We start from the raw sequence: 26,172 nt of genomic DNA, 5'->3' as shown, positions 1-26,172 counted from the left end.
GACAACTGTGGTAGTTTAAATGGATGTCCTCCAATACATTTAGGAGTTTATTAAAGCTTAGAACTTAGATCTCCAGCTGCCTGGCTGGAGGAGATGTCAATGTGGGCAGATCCTCGGGTCCAGCCCTCAGATATGTTTGGGAATTGCAGTCTAAAGATATATAAAGTGCTTCAACTTTGCCTGGGGTTCCTGGAGTGTGCTTACTTGCTTGTGATGTTGGTGGTGGCTTTTTTCTCTGCATATATCTGTAAAAGAAGGCCAACTGCTTTGACATTATGGAATTTCCCCTGCATCTATAAGCTTCAACAAATCCCTTTCTCCCATAAACTGTCTGAAGTCTAGAGGTTCATCTCAGCAACCTGAAGCTGACTGCTACAGAACTGGTACCAGGAGTGGGGTTGAAATAAATCTAACCATGTGGACTGTGGTATTTTGGAACTTGTGTGCTCAAAGAATGGGAAACTTGGTGCTTACAACTAAAGACACCTTTTGGAGCAGTAAGCCAAGTATTATGGACTATTATGATGATTGTTTAAAAATACTAAGTACAAAGAAAATTGTATTTGGAGGTTTAATTTACGAACTTACTAATGGAAAAGAGAGACTACACAAAACCTTATTAAAAATGGGCTACTGGTTTAAGAATGGCTGTGTTCTACTGCCCAGGCCCAGAAAGTTTGATCAAGGTTAAATCTGCAATAAATTGATATGCTTAGCTAAATATATGAGACTAAAATATTTAAGATTTAAAGCTGAAAAAACTTAAACTGGCACAAAGACTGGTTTTAAATTACTGAAGCTGCTATTGTCAAACACATTAACAATTGTAAGGAAGATGACCCAAATGCTTTACATTAAGACAATGAAAAGAACAAAAAAACTGCCTAAGATGGTTCCATTCCAAAAAGACATGGTAAAAACACAAACTCTTTTGATGTATCTAAAAAGAAAAAAAGAAACATGTTCTTCAAAGTCATAATTTATTTTGTCCCTCAATTAAGAATATGGCTATGTCCTACACACCTGGTATTGACTTTGGAAATGAAAAATATATGGATTGTGTCATAAAGTACACACAGTTGGTTTACGAGGAAACCCAAAGATGCTTTGGATATACCAAGACCTGAGTGTGGCTGGCCCAGGATGAAGGTTTTCCCTGACTATTCAGCCTAGCTAGAGGGGTGGAATTACAAAATCTGGAGACTGTCAGTCATTGATTATGATATTGGGCTTAGACTATAGATATTTAATGTTTTCTTGATGGTTAGTGTATTTACATTGTTCCAGTGTCTCCTTAATATGCCAGTTAAAAATGTTTACTCTGTGCCTTTACGCCTTAAATGTTGAAAGTATATAACTTGTTTTGATTTTACAGATCTCACAATTAAGAGAAAATCTCAAATGAGACTTGGAACGTTAGAACTATCTTAGGTTGATAAAGACTATGGGGACCTCTAAAATTAAAATGAATACAATTTATAACCTAAAATAATTATAAATCTATTGGGGGCCATGGTGGAATGTGGTAATTTAAATGGATGTCCCCCAATACATTCAGGAGTTTATTAAAGTTTGGAACTTAGATCTCTAGCCCCCTAACTAGAGAAGGTGTTACTATGGGCAGATCCTATGGTCCAGACCTCAGGTGTGCTTGGAAAATTCCAGTCTAAAGATATACAAAGTGCGTAAGCTTTGCCTGGGGTTCCTAGAGCGTGCTTGCTAGCTTGTGATGTTGGTGGTAGCTTTTCACTCTGCATGGAACTGTAAAAGTGGGCCAGCTGCTCCTGCCATTATAGAACTTCCCCTGTATCTGTAAGCTTCAATAAATACCTTCCTTCCATAAACTGTGTCTAGTCTAGAGGTACATTCCAGAGTCCTAAGGCTGACTGCTCCCATAACCAGTGGCTATCTCTGACCTCCACATGCATGTGCACACACATGCATTCACACACATACATGCCCATGCATACACATACACACAAAATAACATTTATTTGTATTTTTATTTTAAACATCGCATTAAAGATATAGGAGGAAGGAAGGGAGGGAGGAAGAGAAAGAAGGAAAGAAGGGAGGAAGGTAGGAAGGAAAGTTAAAAGGAAGGAAGGGAGACCAGGATCAACAAGTACAAAATGAAGGTATTTCTAGTTGCCATAGTGCTGCAAAGTGCCATGCAGACTACTGGAGGAAAGAGTCATCAATAGTCTTAAACAGTAATGGACTTTGAGCTACAAAATAGGCCAGCCAAGCAAGGTATGTCCACCAGTGTAATAGTGGCATGTATGTCATGGGAGTAACCAACTGCTCTCTGGATTTGAAGTCACAAGAAGGAATTCATGCCTGACGCTGAAAACCTAGCCTAGGGCTGGGAAGGTCACAAACCCTAGAAAGGAAGCTACTCCTGTTGTTTGGGTATTTTGTGCCCATGAAGTTGTTCACCAATATTTATGTCTATACCCATAGATGAGTGCTGTCCTCATTTTTGGCCAGAAAAGCATTATTTTGCTGATGACAATGCTGACTGGGAGACTCAAAACTCGCCAAAGTGCTCAGAATTGACAGTTGAGTGCTTAGCACTAAAGGAGACATCTCTATCATCCTCTCCAGGACTCAGGGAATATGGCAGAAAAGGGGAGGATGGAAAAAATGGGGAGGAGTGCTTTGGAATGCTGTCTTCAAAACATGAAGTAGCCATTGCATTCATGACCTCACAGCACTTGTGATTACCTGCACAATACTGGGCCTATCAACATGTCATGAATGATAGAAGAGGGCAAAAAAAGTCACCAAAATACAAGAGGAACTGGGCGTGGTGGCACATACCTTTAATCTTAGCATTTGGGAGGCAAAGGTAGGAGAACTGCTCTGAGTCTGAGGCCACTCTGAGACTACATAGTTAATTTCAGATCAGCCTATGAGTGAAACCTACCTTAGAAAAACAAAATACATGAGAGACCAGTTGGAAAGAAGGGGTTCAGTGAAAAGAGTAAGGGGAGGAAGGACAAAGAAAGTAATGGGAAAGGATTATAATCAAAATACATTATGTATATGTGTTAAAACTGTTAATAAAGAAGTTTAAAAATGGAGGTGTTAATTTTTGAACTATGAATGAATGTCCTAAATATATTCAACTTTCAAGGAAAACCATTCTTCTCAGAGCTAATGGTGGAATACCAGCAACCTCCTCTGGCATGTAAAATTTACCAGACCGCTAAAATTCCTGATACTTTTATAATCTATTATTGATAAAAAGACAAAATACAGCTCTATTCTATTTCAGAAGCCCTATTTGTAGCTCTCCAGTGAGGAGCGACATGAGAGGCTCAGACGTCTCCAGTGATGGGGAAGAGGACATGTGCCAGGCACTGCCGGTCACCCTGTGGGAAGGTTTTTCTTTACCTTGATCCATCTCAGACCCTTGCCGTTCCAGCTGCTTCCGAAGCTTCTCATTGGTTTTAATAGATTCTTCCAAACGCTTTCTCAAACTTCGAATTTCTTGTATATGTTCCATTAGTAAGTCTATAGGAAGGAAGAATGTTTTAATTTAAAGTCTGAAGCTCCCAACAAATTGAGTAATTTTACACAGGGACCTTGAAATTCCAGTCAGAAGCTGGTAATTCATTCACAATCTTGAGGGAAGCTAAGCTGTTTTCCACAGCCCACAGACACAACTCTGTAATGTTCTCTGCAGCCCATCATAAAGAAGCCACTTTACATCACACAGAAAAATTATATTCCATACAATTTTAATGCTAACTCTAATGCAGCCTTTTACTCTTCTCAATATCAAATATTAATTTAAAATCTTCCTTCCAGTGAAACTAACAGATCACTTTCAAGTTTGCCTGAATGGCCCCAGTTGATTAAACTACCTCCGTAATGAAACCAGATATTTTGAGACCAGTTTTTTGAAAGAACCATGTTATTCATGTATCACTTAATAATTTTAAGACTTAAAAAGAAAGCAAAAGGGCTGGAGAGATGGCTTAGTGGTTAAGCGCTTGCCTGTGAAGCCTAAGGACCCCAGTTCGAGGCTCGGTTCCCCAGGTCCCACGTTAGCCAGATGCACAAGGGGGCGCACGCGTCTGGAGTTCGTTTGCAGAGGCTGGAAGCCCTGGCGCGCCCATTCTCTCTCTCTCCCTCTATCTGTCTTTCTCTCTGTGTCTGTCGCTCTCAAATAAATAAATTAAAAAAAAATAAAAAAAAAAAAGCAAAACAATAGTAGTGGGAATGGCAGTAAAAAGCACAATAATCTCAAGAGCACATCCTGTTCGTGTGAGTATAAATGTATATGACCTTTTGAGGCTATTTATATTATGAGTCTTAGGAACTTCTTTTCCACTGTCATTTATTAGATAATTCTACTTCCAGAACACTCATCAGAGATGCATGCATTTTCCAAATGCATGAAAATACTCAGCTGTGCTGTGTGTGTGACTGCAACAACTCAAACTGTTCCATGAACTAAGGTACACATGCCACGACACAGAATTCCATAGCTGTAAAGTTATGCTATGAAAGCTATAAAATACCATGAAAAATGTATCCTGCTATTATGTTAAAATTTAAAATAGATACAAAATTAGTTACAACACAATGGCAACCCACAAATAGACCAAAGAAGCACATGCATCTCAACGTTAACAGCAGTTATCTTAGAGTGACATTTTAGATTTCTCAAAATTCCATATTACATATACTTAGTAATAGATACAAACTTAATTTTTACAGATTTCCTAGCATGAGTATTATTTTTTCATCCTCTCCCACATTTCAATCTAACAAAGAAAAGAGAAGACACAGTTGCAATCTAGAGGTAGTTTTCCAAAGTCAGTATTAAAACATAATCACATTAAGTATCCAAAGGCAAAACTAATGTCTTTAATTTATCAATTAGGGTATACTCAGTATGTCTTAGTAATGTTTGTTTTAAAACATTATACTGATGTTATGACCCAGTTTTAATTCCTCCAAAATGGCTTTCATTTAAAAGTAGCACAATGTTACAGATCTTTTCCTAATTAAATAGTAATTTTGCCATGAATTTGAATGTTTATGAGATGACTTAATTCCCAGACCTTCAGCTATCTCCTGCTAATGCCAGAAGTGTGGCAAGCCATTTGGTGGAATGCATGAGGCTCCCACTGCAGCACAGTGGAGAAGGCTCTGTCTGCTCCACTCACAGCACATACAGCATGGAACCTCCTGGCCCTGCCTCGCTGCCCTGCCAGTCTTCTTCCAGAGGCCAGTTGGCCAGTCGGCCAGGGTCTGTGGGCAGCTTGTTGGTTTGGACTGCAACTTTCTTTGCTGGTTTACCCAGCCACACATCACTGGCTGTGGGGAGCTAAACACTGCCCAGTCTGCATGCAAGCCATCCTTCATGGAGCCCTTGGCTGGGAGGAGGAATCATTACTTGGATTTGAGGAAATGATCCCAGTTGAATTGGACACCACATATTAATTATGCAGCCATTTCAAGGAGAAGGAAACCCTACACTAGCCTTTTCAAAAGGGGAGAACAAGATCTGTCTCTGTTATAATAAACCTTCTGTCAAATGCTAATTATTTAGAACCATAAATAGTATTAGCAGCAGCTATCAAAATGAGTGTACACCTTCTGCCTAGTAGTTCCAGTTTAGAAAAATCTATGTTAAGAAAATGTTCCCAAATACAGGAAAAGCATTATGTGCAAAGACACTCCCTGCAGCACTGTTTACAATTGTGAGATTTTGGAAATGACGTAAATGTTTGGCAGCAGGGAACATAAGGAAAACTGCAGTTTGACCATTTAAAGGACTATTCTAAAGCCACTAAAAATGGCATTATCTAACAACATGTCAGAATGCCTGTGATATAATGTTAAGTAAGAAAAGAAAAAATATCAAATAATCTCTCTATGCAGATTAAAAATATGGCAAAAGGAAAAAAAGAAGATGCAGAGAATAAAAGGCTAAAGAGAAGCAAACCAAAAAGGATAAGAAGGATATATTTGGATGGTTCTAGAAGGTACACAGTCTATGCTCAGGAAAATGCAGGTAACACACTAAGGGGCATAGAGAGCCCTGTCAGTTCCCAGCAGAGCAGGCCAAGAAGAGAGGCCTGAATGGTTCGCATTAGAAAGCAGATGGGTGGCAGATGAGAATGTCTCCCAGGACCACACAGGCAGGTTGGGAAGAAGGGGTCACACACATCCCACTCCCACTTAGCGCTGTAACTTCCATCCTCCTTCCAGGGCTAAAGCTGCTGCCTCAACTCACCTGCACCAGACAGTATCAAGTGTCTTTTAGGTCCGCAGAAGGGCTAAGTGCCACGCAGGATCCAGTCTACAGAAGGTGGTTGGTTACACAAGGGACAGGAAAACAATCTGTGGCCTGACTTAAATTAGCAGAAGACAGAATGTACAGACAGAAGTGACTAACAAATCAAATACTGATGAACTTATAAAACAGCAGAAAGATACCACCAGAAATACCAAGAAACGAGGTCCAGATGACCGGCTACTGGAGAGCCCGCTGCTCCCTGAGTCTCACTGAGAACACGCATGCATGTCTAAGCTGTTGTCTCTGGGCCCTGGGGTCAGAGGAGATTCAGACACCACTATGGAAGAAAAAGCTCTAATATAGTCTTTTTGGCAGATTTTTGAAGCCTCATTCTCATATAGAAAAAAGAAGTCTAGTTGCTTAAATAAGAAAAGAAAGGCTCCAAATATTTTGGACACAATGACCTATGCAACTTCGGCTCAACAGAGGTTTACGCAATGTGATGCTGGGGTCCAGTTTGTGCTGCAGGATCCACAGTGGCAGTGTCTAAAGAACCCACTGGAAGAAGCAAGACACCAGGTACCATCAGAAGAGGTTCAGAGTTTAACCAATCAAAGAGCAAAAACTGGAGACTTCCGGCTAAGGTGGCAGCATACATACCACGCCAAAGCAGAATAGGGGGGAAAAGCCAAAAAAAAAAAAAAAAAACCAACAAAATACACACTTTTACTAAAAAGTGAGGTGCATAGGAAATTGAAACAGCAGCGGAGAAGCAGGAGAGATCCAGAGCCTGCACGGGCTGGCGGAAGCACCTCCAGCGGGGCATGGCACGCCAGACTGCAACGGCAGCACTCGGCTTGAGCCACAGGAAAAGCTAGGCGAGGGGATTTTCCACTCACACCGGGCTCTCTCCGCAAGCTCAAGAAACATGAAGGGAGAGCGGCAGTGAACAACGGAGGAGGATACCACAAGGTAGAAGAACACGTGGAACAGCAGGCGAACTAGAGCAGCATGGGCTCCTCCCCTTCCCCACCGCTAGTGTCCAGCCCTCTGGAACAGAGCAGCGGTCCAGGGACCCAGCCACGCCTACTTGAACTGACTGAGCACCAAAGAGGGACCCAATCAAGAGCGCAGCTGAGACCAAAGTCATCCCAAAAGGTAACTGGGATTAAACCAGCTCAGTACCTGCCTAATAAACCTGGTATATATATATGCCTGAACCAGAAGTGCTAATTGCACCTTCCAAATCAGGATAAATTATATGTTAAATCAGATGGATTGTCAAATTTGCCATTCTTAAATAAGCTGTAGTTTGGGCTTGTTATTTGTTGCTTCTTGAATTATAGTGGCTTTGTTTATTCTTCTGTTATACATTAGGGAAGGGTCTCACCGGGTCACAAGCTGACTTGGAACCCTCTACAGACCAAAAATCTTAACTGCCTTGTTGTCAGGAATAAGGGAGTGGGTGAGGCACCACACAGCCTAAGGGACAGACAGAGGATCTGGCTGTCATAATACCTACTCTTGGATAAATACTCTGAGCTGTCTTTCCTTGACAGTGTACATTGTTTAGTTAAATTTTAGAATCTGCCTGTATTTTGTTCCTCTTAGCCTACTTGAATACTCTCATAGCAGGAACACCCAACACCTAGAGTCACTTTTGTACATACTCTGAGAGTCTTCAGAGCCATACCTAGCACCTTAAGCTCCTACCCTGACGATATATAACAACAGATTGATTGATACATCTCATAATACCCAGCTAACTGGAAAACCCAATCATTAAATAATCCAAGATGAAAAAATATATGCATTATAACACAAGAAACACCAAAAATCAAGACAATATAAATCCACCAAAAATTATTAATGCATCAGAAATGACCTCTAGTGAGAACGAGTTAGAGAAAATGCCTGAGAAAGATTTCAAAAGAATGATTATAAATATGCTCAAAGAACTCAAAGTAGAATTCAAAGGAAGCAAAGACACAGGACGCCAGTTTAATAAAATAAAGAGGTCAATACTAGACATAAATAAGGAAATAGAAATAATAAAGAAAAACCAGTTAGAATTACTACCAATAAAGAACACAGTTAATGAAATAAAATACTCTGTAGAAAATCTCACCAGTAGAATGGATGAAGGAGAGGACAGAATATCTAAACTAGAAGACCAGGTGGCAGATCTAATACAGTCCAACAAAGAGAAAGACAAATTTATAGAAAAGTATGAGTGGGAATTTCAAGATATTCAGGATACCATGAAAAGATCAAACATAAGAATTCAGGGCATAGTAGAAGGAGAAGAATTTCACTCCAAAGGCATAGTTGGCATCTTCAACAAAATCATAGAAGAAAACTTCCCCCAAATTGTGAAAGAGGTATCAATGCAGATACAAGAATCCTTTATAACACCAGCCAGACAATACATGGAAAGAACCTCTCCTCACCATATTATAATCAAACAACCAAACATACAAACCAAAGAGCAAAAACTTCAGGCCATAAACCAGACCTAGTCTATCACCTTGTTGTAAATGCAGTTTTGCTGGAACATTCAGTCATGCACACCAGAGCTGAACAACTACATCAGATCTCATCCTCAAAGACCCAAAAATATTCACTCTCTATCCATTAGGTGGGAAAGTTTGCTGACTCCTCATCCATCGGGTCAGGGGCGGTTTGATTCAGGTGTCACCTATATATATTATATATTCTGACTGCTAGGTTTCCAGCTGATAGAGATTTAGAAAGTAATCCCTCCTAGAGGCAGTGTATTGTTGGGGGTGGGCTTATGGGTGTTACAGCCAGTATCCCCTTGCCAGTGTTTGGCACACTCTCCTATTGCTATTGTCCATCCAATGTTGGTGAGGAGGTGATATCCACCCTCCGCTCATGCCATCATTTACCCCTGCTATCAAGAAGCTTCCCTTTGAGTTTGCAAGCCAAAATAGACCCTTTTCCCCCACAAGCTGCTCTTGGTTGGGTGATTTCTTCTAGCAATGTGAACCGACTACAACAGTAAAGTTGGTACCAAGGAGTGGTGTTATTTGCTGCTAGACACCTGACTGTGTGGCTTTGGCCTTTTGGAGCTGATTTTCAAGAGGAATGTATAAGGATTTGAAACCTTGGTCTAAGAGATGCCTTTTAATACTGTAAGCACAGCTTGATGAACTATTCTGGTCAGAGGTGAAAGACCTGAATACAGTAGAACTATGGGCTGTGAAGCTTGGCTTAAGAGGGTAAAAAAAAAGAGCATTGCCTGGACAGCAGTTTGTGTGAGAGGTTTGCTGTTATGCCCGTGTCCTGAAAATCTGTGCAGGGTTGCTTTGAGTAGAAACAGACTAATGTGAGCAGAGGAATGTGGCACAGAAAAATGAAATATTTGGGCCAAAACTACCTGTTCAGCTGCAATTTTATGAGACTATAACCATTGAGATTGGGCCAACTGACATGCATTGATTCAACAGAAAGAATGCAGTCTTTTGAAGGGGCCTAAATGCTGAAGGAGTGTCCTGTTCTTCAAAGTCTGCTTTATTCCCCCCTGGATTAACAAAGTGGCACCCTACCTGGTATTATGGAGTATAAGAAGTGCAGGAAAGAAAGGGTCACTGACTTGCAACATGGTCTTGTGTTTTGGAAACATCCATGGGCAATGTGAAGCAGGTTTGCTGGATGCCTGCGTGGAAACCCGTTGGAGCTATGAGGATGAAACATGGATTGCAGTGGAGACCCAGTGGAGACAGTAGGAGCACAAGATTGCTGCTAGAGAGAGGTGCTAGCACAGATGAAGTTTTCCAGGACTGTGGATAGCCTAGCTGGAGGAGTGGAATTAGAACTCCAGAGATTTGTTGCTGGTTAGAATTGTTAAACGTGGAGATTTGTCACTGGCTAGAGTTGTTTGACTTGGAGCTACAGAGTTTGATGTTTTCCCTGTTTAAATCTTGTAGTGGCTGAATATTTCTTTGCTATGCCTAAAACCATGTTTTATAGTATGAGTGTTTATTCTGTGCCATTATGGGCTGGGGGGGGGGGATTTTTTGGTATTACGGCTCAGTTAAAAAGACCTTGGTCTATGGGAATATTTGAACATCACTGGAATTGATAAAAACTATGGGGACTTTTAAAGCTGACTGAATGCATTGCATTTTACATCATGGATGGTTATCAGTTTATGGGGGCCAGAGCAGAATATGGTGGTTTGATTCAGGTGTTCCCCATAAACTTAGGTGTTCTGAATGCTAAGTTCCCCAGCTGATGGAGATTTGGGAATTAACGCCTCCTGGAGGCAGTATCTTGTTGGGGGTGGCCTTATGGGTGTTATAGTCAGTTTCCCCATGCCAGTGTTGAGCATACTCTCCTGTTGCTTTTGTACATCCAATGTTGGTGAGGAGGCAATGTCCACTCTCTGTTCATGCTATCATTTTCCCCTGCCATCAAAGAGCTTCCCCCTTGAGTCAGTAAGCCAAAATAAACTTTTCCCCCCACAATCTGCTCTTGGTGGAGTGATTTCTGTCAGCTATGTGAACCTGAATGCAAAAGAGTCCCCTATATCTCTTGAACTTTTAAAATATGCTGAATTACAAACACTAAGTCTGACTTTCTACCTTAGCAGGGGGTAACTAAAATTGTAAGTACAGAGGCAGAGTGAAGGGAGAGACAGAGGAAGGGTAAGGAGAGACTAGGAACTCCTGGGAGGTTCATTCAGCCAGGTCAGTCCTCAGTCAGAGGCAAAGCAAGGCAAGGTGGCTCCAAAGTTCCAATGTTGAGGTATCAGGAAGTGGGACATTTGGAGTGAAGGTCATGAGAATGCAATGAACAAAATTAGTGCCTGTATAACACAGACCACAGAAAGTTCTCACACTCACCTCTGCATGATAACACACCTCTCAGAAGACCCTCACCAGAACCCAACCACATGGCCTCAAAGACACCCCTATGGCCACCTTCCCACTTCCAGACCTATGGAAAATGGATTTGTGCTGCTTGTAAGTTCCCCACCTCCAGACCACGACATTCTGCCATAGCAGCCTGAATGGACCAGAACAAAGGATCCGACCCCACGGGCCAAGCGTCACACTGAAAGGGAAAGGAAAAGACAACAAACCTATGAAATCATAAGCTTTGTACTTAAGACAAAATGATCAAAATGGGTTGTGCGCTCCTAGGCATCTGGACAGCTCAAATCAGAAGAGGCCTCAAAGGGACCCCACTTCAGGATAAGCAGAAACAAAAGGAAGTGAGCCAAACTTGACCGACACACAAGTCCAATGAGAGAAGAGCAGGAAATGGTAAATTTCACATCAACTTATCATTTAAAAAGCAACCATGACTTTTCCCCAGCCGTCCACACTTTGAACACCACGGCTCCCTCTCCAGTGATAAATGACCCTCCATGAGCAGCTCTGGCCCTCAAGGGATCTCCCTTTATCAGTCAAAGCAAAGCAAGACAGCAGGCTAGTGTCAAACCTGGCCATGTGGAAGATGGTTAGTAAAGCTTCATTTACCTTGAGGAAAATGGCTTGCCACCGAGGTCTTCTCAGTTTCACTGTCTTGCTTCTGGTCTCGTGACAGGAAGGAGGACTTCTCAGACATTTCATCATCAGACAATGCATGTGAGGCAGAAGGTTCAGGAGACTCAACCCGGATATGTTTGTAGGTTAAGTTTTCTTCTTCTTTTCTTAATCTTTGAAATTGAAAGATAAGTCATTTTTCACAGTAAGATCGCAAGACAGACCACGAGTAAGGACACTTGGGTTACTTTCCCTTTGTAAGTGCCTCATTAGTTCACCTTTGTGTTTCCTTAGGACATTAAGCAGTGACATTCTGGGGGTAAAAAAAGGTTCCATGCACTCAAACCTAGACACAAGGAAGAAAGAGAAAGGAGGGAATTGGGTCTGTCCTGGAGTGGCTCATGGGGGAGTAACCAGAGAGAAGACATGGGTCAGTGACAGCTGTTTACCAAGTACCACTCTCCCAGCATTCTGGACCTTCCTTTGGGCCTCTGAGAAAAAGAGCCTCCTTTATGGACAGAGAGGCCAACGCTCACCATGACCCAGCTGCTATCTCAGCTCATAAGTGGTACTGCTCAAAACTGACCAGGTCTGTTTGCCTATAAGGCCCAAGAAGAATGTAGAAGCCCAAAGCCATAAGATAGCTTTAAGGCCTTAAAAATTTCAAAAGCCCTTATAGTCTCTCAGCAGATCGCCATAGACACATTCTGGCAATCATCTGATTATTAATCTGTATTTCCAAGGACCATCTAAGCCATGAGGAAAACCAACACAAATACTGCGAAAACCCCACGTAAATCTCCATTTTAGATAAACTTCTTAATTTAAGCCCTTTTCACTCCTACTTTTTTTCTTATTACTTCTTGTCAGTGGCTACAGTCTCATTATTCATGTGCTCAGACAAGAGCAAAGGACTTCAAAGTTGCAACACATTCATTAACAGGTAAACACTGGGTGCAAATGCACCCAGACAGAGTGATGGATGCCCAGGCTTATTGCTGCATTGCAAAAGTACAGTTAGAGCCAAGGTTATCCATTTAATTAGCTCAGGAGCAACCTGTGAGTACTAAGTCTACAGCTGAAAAGGTAGAACAGTAGAAAAAAAAAAAAGACACCTGCCAAAAATGGAAGGAGGCCAGGTGTGGTGGTGCACACCTTTAATCCCAGCACTCGGGAGGCAGAGGTAGGAGGATCACCATGAGTTCGAGGCCAGCCTGAGACTCCAAAGTGAATTCTAGATTAGACTGGGCTAGAGTGAGACCCTACCTCAAAAAACCACTAAAAAAATAAACAAAAGGAAAGGGGAGCACACTGGTTGAGGTGAACAAAAAGAGGTCCCTTGCCTCCCTCCAAGTCAGTCCAGTCTCCATATACACCTGACGTTTTATTCCCACATATCCTCCTTCAACTAACCCCCACCCTCCTGCAGAAGAGTGTTGGCACTGGAACTCCTAAACACAACATTTGCAAACCAGCCCAGTGTGCATAATCTACCCCTCTAGCCTTTGCTGTCCAAGAACCTGATCAAAGGGGCCATGTCTCATTTTCCTCACAAATAGGCAGACTGCTTACAGGTCCCCACCCCTTCACTATTATTCTTTAGATCTCAGCTAGGCCTAGCCCCACTCAGGGAGGCCTACCCAGCCTTCCCCACTGTCAGAGGGCTGTAGCAAGAATCAATGTATCAGGATGAACTGGGAGGGACCTTTGATGATACTACAGAGGGAGGAAGGAGGATTATTTGTTTTATAACCACGGAAGCTCTGATGAAAATGTCCTCCAGTGGCCCAGAGCACCTCACTGCCTGCTCACTCTAATGATGCCAGGTGGCCTTTGTGATGCTAGTAACACCCATGATTCTGTATCCCAGACTCGTCTTTCCTTTTTTATTTTACTCCTAGGAGTCTAAAGGGTCACATCCTTAAAAGAAGAAGGTGCCACGGCATTAACAACATTTAGAAACTTTAAAAAGAAATGGGTAAGATCTTAGCATCTTCAGATGGACACAGAAGCAGCTAAGAAAGTATGCTATTCATGTATCATGTATATTTTGCCCCAAAATACAGTACAGAATAACAGTAATACTACAGGCACTGGAGTAGAAGAGTCAAGTTTTAGTCTTTGTTCTGCCTATCAGTGGCAAATATACAATTGTAATCCATAGACTCCTCATCCTGAAGTGAGAATGAAAATGCTTTCTTTGTTAGTTTAGAAGTACCATGTAAAACACCCTCTGTCACCCAATCAGTGCTAGCCAGCTCCTGCCTTTGGACAGTGGTGAGATGAATGCAGAAATAGTGTAACACCACATGGGAAGGGCTGGCATGTAACTACGTGCCAAGTGGCATGGCAAGTAGAAGAGATCCTAGAATGAGGAGGAAAAGCAGGGCATTGGGAAATGCCAGGCTCATTTCCATTCCAGCTACATCTGAGGAATAGCTTTCAAACGGCACAAGAAAGGTGGGAGAATTCCCAGCTGTGCATAGCCATAGTTAGAACAGGGAGACAGATAGGAAAGGCATGAGGCAGGGCACAGGATAGAATGGAATGAGGGTAGCAGGGGAAGGAAGGAAGACAGGACAGCCTAAAATGAGCTCCAACCCAGGCTAAGGACTGAGGAACTTTTATCCTTAGGTATAGAAGGAATACATTATCTGCTTCAAACCACAGGTAAATATTAGCAGTCAAGGGTGGGGAATCACAAGGCCCCACCACTTCCTGAGGATCTACTGTTAATGGTGGTTTGATGGGACATTTCTTCAGTGGTGTAGCCACTGGTAAGTTGTCCATGAACCTATAAGAAATCTCTAATTAAACTTACAGGGACACACACACACACAGAGAAAAAGAGAAAGACATAAAAGTAGAAAGGGCACTCCTTGGTAAGAGGAAGGAGATCAATGGGAGGAGGACAAGAAAGAGTAATGAGGTGAATATGATTAAATACATTATATACATGTATAAAAGAACCATAATTAAAATCCATTATTATGTAAAATATATGCTAAGCGAAGGGAATAAGAGGGAAGGGAGAAGGGAGGAAAAGGAGAAGAGAGCAGAGGAAAGGGAAGAGAAGAAGACATAATTCACTCAAAAATAATGGATGGGCCAGGCATTGTGGTGCATGCCTTTTATCCCAGCACTAGGGAGGCAGAGGTAGGAGAACCACTGTGAGTTCTGGGCTACCCTGAGACTACATAATTATTTCCAGGTCAGCCTTGGCTAGAGTGAGACCCTACCTTGAAAAAAAAACCAAAATAAATAACTAATAAATAAACAATGGATGGGGGCTACAGGATCCACTGGTGGGCTCCTGTTTCTGTGTGGTCATTGTCAGTTCTGTAGGTGTCAATGTCTGATTTACAGAAAGCAAAAAAGTTACAGAATCAGGTGGGAAACCTAAATTTATAAATATGGCAGACAAATCAAAGCCAGAAAGTCCTAGAAAGTTTTCTTAGCAAGTGCTACACACTCACCTCTCCATTAGTTCATTCTGCGGACTCAGTTCCACTCCTGCTGATTTTCCTAGAGGCAGAAAAAATGTCAAATGAGAAAACACTGTTTTTGGAAAAGTGTTCCCTGATAATTTCCTGTTCACACATTTGTTGAGGCATTGTTCCATCTGTTTAAAGATACTTGACAGCAATCCTGGCTGTTGGAAGTGGGATTAACCCAGAACCCAACTCATACACTAGAGTCCTGCGTCCTCACTGCTCTGGCACTAGGTCCAGAGAACAACACTGAATCTAGAAAGCCATCACAGTGGCATAGCTGGCTGCAACTCTTCTCATTCTCTAAAACATTGAACAGCCAGGCCTGGTGGCTCAGGCCTGTAATCCCAGCTACTTCGGAGGCTATGATAGGAAGGTGCAAGTTCAAGGCCAGCTTGTCTCAAAAAGTAAAAGTTGGGGGAACAAAACTCCAGAATATATCCTCCCACCCTCTAGGCTCTCATATTCTTTTGGCCCCTCCTCCACAATGTTCCCTGAGCCTTTGAGGGCATATTAAAAGTCTCCCTCAGTGTTGAATTCTCAGCAGCCTCTGATTTTTGGCTTTGAAGAGTTTTGAGTCTCCTCAGTGTCTACTGCCATCCACCCAGAGGAGGTTCTCTAGCTAACAGTGAGAGCAGCCCTCATATTTCTTTTTTTCTTTTTCTTTTTTCTTTTTCTTTCTTTTTTTTTTTTTGGTTTTCAGGCTGACCTGGAATTAACTCTGTAGTCTCAGGGTGGCCTTGAACTCACGGTGATTCTCCTACCTCTGCCTCCCGAGTGCTGGGATTAAAGGCGTACGCCACCACGCCTGGCAGCCCTCATATTTCATTGGCGACTTCTTCTGTAATGTTTCCTGGGCTTGGGGAGAAGTGATAGAAATGACACATCTTTGACAGGATGTATCATGACCCCAGTGATTACCAATAGCCCCACTGAGGTGGCCTTTCAGTGTAACAGGAGTGGGGGAGGATAGAGCATTAAGATATAACCTGATGGTAATATGTCCAATTTACATTATGTTCATATATTAAAGTTCTCAAGAGAGCTGAGAATATAGCTTAGTGGTAGAGCACTTACATAGCTTATGTGAAGCCCAGGGTTCAATTGCTAGTACCAAAAACATAACAGACAAACACAAGCCCTGGACACTAACAGAATATATGGTCACCAGGGGAGATTAGAAAAGAATCAGAGAAAGCCCTTTCTTGGCAGACATATTCTTCAACTTCCTGCTTTTCTTTCTTCCACACACATGGGCGGAGATGATGCTGTACTTCATTTTTTTTATATATCATATTTCATTATGAGAACTTTTCTTACTACATTTGCTTTAGAAGCTTCTGTTTTAAAGATCATACTCATGTTTCAGGGCAGCCACACATGTACTAAGTTTTGAATTTAGGTCATCTCCAAATTTTTATTTTAAGACATAAATGTGACAAACATCTTTGTGCACACAGCTTTATCTGAATTTCAATTATTTCCCTAGGAAAGACTCCCTCATTGGGATTAGTGGGAAAAGGAGTGCAACTATTTAAAAAAAAAAAAAAAAACACTCCATAGCAAGGAAAATGACTAGCAAAACTTATAAAAGAGAACAAAATACAGCTCACAATGTTACTGGGCAAAAGATGCTGTGCTTTGTCCCTGTGTGTCATCACTTGTTGTTTGAAAGGAAGCAAGGGCCCAGATTTCAAAGAGACTAACAACTTTATTTTAAAAATACTTCAAAACTCTGGAAATTGCAGACCAGGATGAGTTCTTTGAAGAGACTGATACATGACTGAAGGAAAAAAGAAGAAGAAGAAAAAAAAAAAACCTTCTATAGCTGCACTTGAAAAATGAGACTATAATTAGCCTGAACCCACACATAGTTTTCAAAACTCCTAAAAGGAAAAGTTCTCAAACACCACAGTGTGGGGAAAGGCCACTAGAGTGGACACATTTTCTTCTATGATTCATATGGTAGACAGCACAGCACCTAGGATCCATTTCCTACCAGGTCATCAAAGTGAGGTACCAAGAGCCTGTGCAATATGAGGACTCCAAAGCCATCTTCTGCTGCCGTGTACGGTCACCCCCCAGAAAAAGACAAATGGACCCAGTGACAAAGCACTGGATCCACAGCAAGCTTTAAGATGCACTCTCTCTTTCAGGTTTCACTACATCTTATAGGCAGTCAGTGCAGTGGAGAAATGCAAGCCCAGACGCCTTCATGTTCCGCCCTCGCTTTGTTGTGCTTTGCAACTGAACAAGGGGAGGCGGGGGAGTCAGCTGCAGGTGCAGATCTCTGCCTTGACTTTCTAAGTCACATCCCAGCCAAGGCATGCATGCATTCCTATATGGAAGGAAGAGGGTGATGGCCCTCCATCTCAGATCTCCAGTCACTACTGTTCTGTTCTCTGTACTTCTCAAAGGGGGAAAGCTAATCTGCCCAGGTCAGATCTCAAGACCTTGACTGAAACTTCCTAATAGGCAGGGACAAATTTCTTCTGAAAGACCAGATCACCCAGCACTGGGACTGCTCATCAACCCTCAGCTGATGTGCCAACTCTGACCTCATAGGTTTGAGGATGGGCCACTGCCCGGCCTGCCTTGCAACCAGCTAGAGAGATGCCTCCACACTGCCAGGCACACTGAAGGCAGTGCTCTGCTATGCGGGCATCTTGGTGCATCGGGAGTACATGCAGGAACTCCATGGAGTGGGTACCTTGGTTTGGGACAGGCTTTAAGTATCCCAAGTCTCCTAATTGTGAAACTATCTTAAGCTGTCTGAGACCTCTCCTCTATTTCTAAGAAAGCCATGAGTGCAGATGAGCACAAAGAGCCTGGCACCACCAGCAGTGATAATTTCCTCCTTTTCAAGTAAAAGGTTCTTTGGAGAGCCTAGTTCTGCCCATTCCCTACTACAACAGGGTTCTTTTCAACCAAGTGACAAATGGCTACTGTGGGGCTCAGGGGGCGATAACAACTGACTGACGTACTGAATTTCTTGGTGGAAATGCCTCCATACAGGTGGTAGGGTACCATCTGTCAGCTATTCCAAAAGCACAGGATGTATGTCATGAAAACACTGCTCCCATTTCTCTAGCGAGCCTTGTTGCTACACCTCAAAGCTCTGTGCTGTGAGGGAACTTCATCTTTTCAAATTAAAATATCTAGGGCTGGAGAGATGGCTTAGTAGTTAAGCGCTTGCTGTGAAGCCTAAGGTCCCTGGTTTGAGGCTCGATTCCCCAGGACCCACGTTAGCCACATGCACAAGGGGGCGCACACATCTGGAGTTCATTTGCAGTGGCTGGAAGCCCTGGCGCGCCCATTCCCTCTCTCTCTCTATTTGCCTCTCCCTCTCCCTCTCCCTCTCCCTCTCTCTCTCTGTCACTCTCAAATAAATAAATAAAAATGAACAAAAAATTTTTTAAAAAACCAAACATCTAGCTACCATTCCATGTGTGCCAAGGGAGAAGACAACAGTGCAGGGTGACTTGTAACTGGCTGACCAACCTCGGTCTCCACACCGGCCGCACTGCCTCCTGCAGCCACCCAGCTGCCTCTTTGAGCACAGTGCTCATCGCTCACACCCCACCATTCCCACAGAGCTCAGCCACATCCTAGAGCCTGGTTTCCCAACATGACCCCTTCTTCCTTCCTGTCCACCAGGGGTACTGGTGGCTGGACAGACACTGAGGATACAGGGATCTATGCAAAGCCATCCTGCCCTCAGTGGGCTCATCTCTAAAGGGACAACAATGGCATGGCTGTGATCAGGGGCAGCATGGTGACTAGGACTCCAGAGCAGACAAGCAAAACCCAGCCTGGCCCGGTAGGGAAAATTTACAGGGCAATGGAGTTCTCTCTTTTTTGTTTGTTTTCGTTGTTGTTTGTATGTCTTGGTTTTGTTTTGGTTTTGCTGTTGTTTGAGACAGTTTTGCTAGATAGCCTAGGCTAGTACAAATGCACAGCTGCCCTTCGCATGTCCAGCTTTCGGGCTATGTCTTAGAGGCAGGAATTGCTTTATGAAAGTGAAGAGATGCTAAGAGGCTCTGAGCTAAAAGGAGACGGCAGATTCTAAGGGTGACAAGGAGTCAGAATTCTCCATTTTTCTGACAGCCTGAATCACGAGTCTAAATATAACTTTCCTGTGAGCAATCATATCACCAAGGGTGACACCAGATACTTTAAAAAATCTCATTTAATCCTTACAAATAACTTTGGTTAAGGCAGGTAGTACTATCCCCATAAAGGATACGTGACCCTTAAAGAGACCTGTAAGGCTGGGGTTTGAACTCAAATACTTCCTTATAGGCTAAGTACACAGAAAATGTTCAATGAAAAAAACCCAGCCTTCCTCATTGGCCTTGATAAGGAATGAGTATTTGGGCTTATTTCTTCCAGCAAAAGAGTGTCAACACATCCCAGAAATGTCTTTGGGCCAAGTGACTAAACCCTTAACAGCCATAGTGAGCTCAATGAAGGACCGCCTCATAATCTTTGAACTTATTCCAGGGTCTCACTCAAACTTAATTGAAGAGAAAGCATTGCCTTTCTCATTTACAACACTTCTTGGGAGTTATCACAAATGAGACTATGGTGGATACCTGACTGCAGCTCCAGTTCCTGATCTACTTTGGATCTCAATCCTTTGAGAAATTTTATTTTGGGTGTGTGTAGAGTGTATGTGGTACTGTGTGACATGCACGTACGCACTTGTATTTGCATTCTGTGCATGTACATATGGACGCCAAAGAACACTGGGTGTCCTCTATTGCTCATCCATGTGTTTGCTTGGAACTGAGTCTGTCAGCCCAGATGTGCCATTTTTGGTCTGTGAGCCCCAGTCATTCTCTGGTCTCCATATCCAGTGCACTGTGGTTACTGATGCATGTGCCTGTGCCCAGCTTTTTACACAGATGCTGGGAATCAAACTAGGGTGGTCTCTTGCCCTCATGTTTGCACAATAAGCTCTCACTGAGCCATCTCTTTACCCCAGGAATCTTAGTTACAGAGGCTCACTCCAGAAAAATGCATACCCCACAGAATCTAGGTGAGTTCCAGATCCCTAGTGGAATCTCTACCTCCCAGCTTTACTCTTTATAGGCATTAAGAAACTAGACTGGCACCTGGCTTCTTAGACTCTACCAGGAAACATTATAACATCTATCCCACCCACCAAGGCTCAGGGCATATTATGGAAGAGGGGATATAAAGAAGGCAAGAGCCAGAGAATGGAGAGACACACTATGAAACAATGTCTTTCAGATATGAAGTGGCTGCTGTATTCATGACCTCACATGGTCATGGTTAGCCACACAATACTGAACCCATTAACACTCCATGATGGGTAATGGGTGAACATCAAATAGAAGAGGAACTAGTTGGAAAGGAGAAGGGGTTTAATGGTGAGTGGAAGGAGGTTGGGAGCAAGGGGACAAAAGATAGTAAGGAGCTCAGATTATGCCAAGTTTCAATATAAGAATTTAATAAAAATGTTATGATAGGTTGGTATTATATATATGTAAGTATAATGAGTGAGATGGGGAGGTAATATGACGGAGAATGGAATTTCAAAGGGGAAAGTGCAGGGGGGGTATTACCATGGGATATTTTTTATAATCATGGAAAATGTTAATAAAAATTGTGAAAAGAAAAAACATAAAAATAAAAATAAAATTAAAATTGAAAAAAAAATGTTATGATAAAACAGTAAGGATACATACAAAGATTTCAATCCAGTGTTCTTTATAACAGCCCCAACTAAACACAACCTAAATAAATGCAAAAGAATATATACAAAGCATACAAAATCTATTAATGAGCAAAGGAGGAGGGTGCAAAACAGTCCTGCTTCCATTAAGAATAGCATGTTTTAGTAACATCTGAGCAAAGAAACTCCAGGCTGTCTGTGCATTACTGTGTAAAGGATACAATCAGAGTAGTATCTGCTTATCTGTCATTCCATAGTAAACATGTTTTTGGATTTTTTTTATTTTTTTATATTTTTATTTATTTATTTATTTATTTTTTGGTTTTTCGAGGTAAGGTCTCACTCTAGTTCAGGCTGACCTGGAATCAATTTTGTCATCTCAGGGTGGCCTCGAACTCATGGCATTCCTCCTACCTCTGCCTCCCCAGTGCTGGGATTAAAGGCGTGCGCCACCATGCCCGGCTTTGGATTTTTTTTAAATCTATCTTTAAATTTTTGAAATCTTATACCATGCAATGCCTCAGATATAAAATTACTTTACCTGAATGGATAAGTAAATGAACACTGAAAGTGTTTATGGTGCTATACACTAATGTCCATGATACTTCCTGTTGGATGTAATTTTTGCAGAATAAAAACTCAGAACAGTGCTTCAAAATTACTTTATGGTAAATATGTCTCATAATTCAAGAGCCAGACCTATATATGACGGCCATCCTAAGAAAGACTCTTCTGCACATCTCCTTTCACTAGTTTTGCTTTTTATAATATTTTTATTTATTTGCAAGGAGAGGGCAGGAGGGAGGAAGGGAGGGATTGAGAAAGAATATGGAAGCACTAGGGGCTCCAGTTGCTGCAAACAAACTCCAGATGCATGGGCCACCCTTGCATCTCGCATTGCATGGGTATTGGAGAACTGAACCCAGTTGTTAGGCTTTCCAGGCAAGCACCTTAACCGCTGAGCCATCTCTCCAGCCCATTTTTTCATTCTTTATGAAAAGAAACTGTAGTGAGGAGGTTCCTGGAGCCTTTGTGCCTTGAAAAGTAAATTAAATTAAGTTCTGCATTTGTGCTATTTGTTAAACCTGAGATGCCCCAAACCTACAGGAAATAGGAAGTAGGATCACCTTGAACTAGTCAAAGTCAGTGGCTGAGAAAGAAATCTGGGGATGGCTGGCTGGATGAGGGAGGGCAGCTAGTGCCCTCCACTCTCCTCCCAAGCCATGGCCAGGACTATAGGAAGAAGAGACAGAGCTAAATACCTCGGGCCTGAGAAATGCAACTGTATTTATCAGCTAGACAGTTCCCTACTAAGAACACGAACACAAGCTTATTTGGAAAACACGAGCCAGAAGAAAAGTTTTATAAAGCTGGAAAACAGTGTATTACTCTAAAACCTGGCCCTCAAAGGGAAGAGAAGGTCTTTGATCTTAAGAACTACATACTCAAGTGAAGTCTGGGGAGAAATGGTTAGGATATGATCAGTCTATCCTAGTAGGATTCAGAAGGCTGAAGAGGAGAGTATGTGCTTATCCGTGCATGTATGTGCACATGCACAAGTATGTGGAAGACAGAGGCACAGGAGGTGAGCAAGGACATGAAGTCAGTTCCACCTGAACTTGCCCAAGAAATCAGACTCATCACTGGTGTATCTCACCTACTTACCATCAAGAAACAGCTTCTCCAGTTGCTCTAGAAGCCCAGCACACTGATTCAACTGCTCCTGAAAACCCTCCGCCACACAACAGTCCACATCACTGGCCTGCAGCAACTCGTCGAATGCCGTAATCACGGCACTCATGTGTTGATGGTAAGTGACACAGATGTCATAGCTGGCCTTGATCTGCTGCCGCTGCAGGGAGAGCTCCCTGGCTTGGGACTGAACCAATGAATCGTATCTGATAAAACGAGGGAAAGAAAATGTGCATGCCATTTTAGAATTGAATTTTTGTGACCTTAACACTAATTGGAAAAATGACAGAGCATAATTTTTAAAAGCCTGCAGCTGTACAAGTATATATACTTTTAGAAAAATTGAAACTGTACAAGGTCACTCCTTCTTTGAGTTCAAATAACCAACAAATGCTATAACAGAGTCTCTCCCACAGTATTTTTAACCTTATAAAGCCCCCAATTAAAGCAAAGATTGGCAAGGACTTAGGAGAACAATTAGTTTCCATATACTTTTCGAAATCACTATTCTGAATTGCAGAAACAAGTGCCCCAAGGGCCAGAAAACCACCAAAATTTTTCACCAAGTACAGAAAAGAAAGCATAAAGTAAAGGATTTTTAAAAAAAAATGTCTGTCTGCTCTCAACTGAAAGTTCAGGAAATACCTGGACTCCTGGCTATCATTTCCTAAATGTACAGGGCTTATCTGTCCCAGAATAAGAAATTTTATGTTATCTGATTCTTGTAATCTTCCAACAACTGGATGAACACAGAAAAGGAAAAATCATCACAAAAGTTAGTTTTGGCCCTCAAACACACTGTGGCTCAACTGTGCAATACTACCTCCTTACCACCGGGTGGCAACCGTCTCTGTGTGGGCGGTCAAATGTTAGCAAGCACAAAGGGGGAAGCCAAATAGGCATAGAAACTTGGCTCCAAGGTGGCTTGGCAGACACTTCAGTTCACCATGTCTCCCATGCCATGAAACAACAGTAATATGGGCTTGGCAAACACTCTAACACCAAGAATGTACATACAGATCACATAACACCAATTTGGAAGGGAGGGGCAGTCTCATGAGAGAGAGAGACAGTATGGACAAGACATGGCAGTGGCTCGGATTAGCTCTTTGAACACTCACAGGCAAGTCGCAGCAATCTATGTGAGTCTCAGTTTCCTTATCTATAAAAGCAAGATGAGAATACCTCTTTCTCAGTGTACTTGGGAATTAAATAATGAAGGGCCTCACCCAGGATGGCAGGTGGTATATACCTATAATCCTAGCACTTGAGGCACTGAGACAGAAACACTGTGAGTCTGAATGAGTGAATGAAACAAAGAAAAGAGAAAAGTTCCTAACCTAGGGCTCTGACACAAGAGTCCATCAATAAACACAAGCTTTTTTCAATCTCACTGGTTGGGAAACCTTACAAAATTCCCTCTGGCTCCTGACAATTTCAGTACAGTATGTTTGTCTCAAATTAGTAACAAATGAAGGTCAACTTGAGAAACAATCCCATTTTTGCCATCTCACAAAGCAAAACTTATGCATTTATATCCATAAAGTATGATCTTAGGACATACAAACTCTTCTCTCTGAACACAGGCTTCTGTTGCCTAAAGATGGCTTTATTTTTAATTTTTAATTTTTTGGTGGGGGGGGGGGTTTCGAGGTAGGGTCTCACCCTAGCCCAGGCTGACCTGGAATTCACTATGTAGTCTCAGGGTTGCCTCGAACTCACAGCAATCCTCCTACCTCTGCCTCTCGAGTGCTGGGATTAAAGGCGCCACCACACCAAGCTCTAAAGATGACTTTAAAGGGTAAAGATATGGAAAATATTTATATTTATATTATTATATTCTTCCAAACCTGCCAATAATAGAGTCCAAAAATAACCACAGCAGTTCAGCAAAAGCACTATAATCCACCAAGCAATTGGGAACCCTCTTTATCTAAGTCCCCAGTCTGAGGACAGCAACACCTGCCTTGCTAGTTTCAGAGGGCACAAAGCTCCTAACCAATGCACGCATGTGCAACATGACACTTGCTGGCTTCATATTTCACTCTGCGTAGCCTGGCCCACTAAACTGCAAGCAAAGCCTCTCCTAGGACACATTCTGCTATCAGCCAGTCAGAGCATTACCACATAGCTCCTGGGGTGCTATATAGCAGCAACAAGGGAGAGATATGGGCTTAAATGAGAAGGTGGGGAGAAGGCAGGTATATGGTATACCTTGAAGGTGTGAGGTATCTGAACTTATTCTGCAAGTTATGGATTTCGCTGAAAAGTTCTGAGTTCAAATCCTGCTCCTTCTGCAACTCCTGCTCCTGCTCCACCAGCTGCTGTGTGAGGCTCTCTAGCATCCTGCAGTCAATCAGCTTTGTAGCCAGTGGGCAGAGGATTTTCATGTGTTTCACATACCGTACTTGGTGTAAACTTGAAAACGTCACTTCTTCCTCATCAGTGGTGCCCCTGTTCAGGCCATCTTGGGCCCCTTCAGTCCCACACAAAACTGTGATAATGGCCTCACTGCACTGACAGTGCTTTTGCAGCTGAAATATGAAGTTCCGGTAGCCTTCCAGCTCGGTTTGCAAGTCATGGATTTTCTGCTTTAAGAATTCTGCACTATCTGAGGTGTCAATGTTCTCAGACTGGTCAGTCTCAATCATACTGACTTTAATGGAGAGCTGACTCTTAGAATTTAAGTAAGTAGCCAGGGAAGTTGGATCCAGAAGTTCTTCAGGATTCTCTTTCCACATTGGTAATATGGCCAGATCATCAGGAGAGCAAATTTCAGACTCTGAAAATCAAATACACTCATGTCAGTATCTCCTTGACTGCAACCTACCCTCCTTCATCACAGCCATGATCAGTCAAGACCACTGCAACAGCTACCTAACAAGCCTCCTGCCTATACTGTTTCCCAAGGTCATACTTTGGATCTTACACAGTCCCCAAAGGCCCTCATGTTAAAGGCTTAGTTGCCAGCCTGTGGCACTACTGGAAGGCCATGGTCACTTCAGCAGGTGTGGCCTAGGAGGAAGTTATGTCACAGGTAGAAAATGATATTCTGCCCCCCACTTTGCTTCTTAGCCATCATGAGGTGAGGTTTACCATAACACGCACTCTGCAACACGATGTTCTTCCTCATCACAGGCTCAAAGTGACAGGCCAAGCAGCCATGGATTGAAATCTCTGAAACTGTGAGCCAAAATACTATTCATCTGTACATGGCTGAGCCATCTCCACAGCCCCAACTTCTTATCTTTTAAAATTGATTTTCTTAAAATATTTTATTTTTATTGATTTATTTATCTGACAGAGAAAGAGGAAGAGGGAGAGAGAGGGAGAGAGAGAGAGAGAGAGAGAGAGAGAGAGAGAGAGAAAATAGGTGTGCCAGGGCCTCCAGCCACTGCAAACAAACTCCAGACGCATGCGCCCCATTGCATCCGGCTAACGTGGGTCCTAGAGAATTGAACCTGGGTCCTTAGGCTTTGTAGGCAAACGCCTTAACTGCTAAGCCATCCCTCCAGC

At 42.5% G+C, this 26,172-nt stretch overlaps 1 protein-coding gene across 4 annotated transcripts in view; it reads right to left on the bottom strand.

Moving 5' to 3' along the window:
• Window positions 1-26,172, bottom strand: part of Cdk5rap2 (CDK5 regulatory subunit associated protein 2) — a 234,187-nt gene that overhangs the window by 29,641 nt on the left and 178,374 nt on the right. For 3 of the 4 annotated variants that reach the window (XM_045150597.1, XM_045150610.1, XM_045150604.1), the window contains exons 24-28: window positions 24,871-25,438; window positions 22,630-22,862; window positions 15,249-15,297; window positions 11,767-11,945; window positions 3,400-3,519 (exon numbers count right to left, since the gene is read on the bottom strand). In XM_045150597.1, the coding sequence (XP_045006532.1) occupies window positions 3,400-3,519; window positions 11,767-11,945; window positions 15,249-15,297; window positions 22,630-22,862; window positions 24,871-25,438 (1,149 nt within the window). The remainder of the gene's footprint in view (window positions 1-3,399; window positions 3,520-11,766; window positions 11,946-15,248; window positions 15,298-22,629; window positions 22,863-24,870; window positions 25,439-26,172) is intronic. The other variant, XM_045150615.1, reaches the window with a different exon arrangement.

Source organism: Jaculus jaculus, chromosome 1, assembly GCF_020740685.1.
Source record: "Jaculus jaculus isolate mJacJac1 chromosome 1, mJacJac1.mat.Y.cur, whole genome shotgun sequence".
In the NCBI taxonomy this organism is placed as follows: Eukaryota; Metazoa; Chordata; class Mammalia; order Rodentia; family Dipodidae; genus Jaculus; species Jaculus jaculus.
The sequence above is the reverse complement of the archived record's forward strand: the minus strand, read 5'-3'. Positions and strand labels throughout refer to the sequence as shown.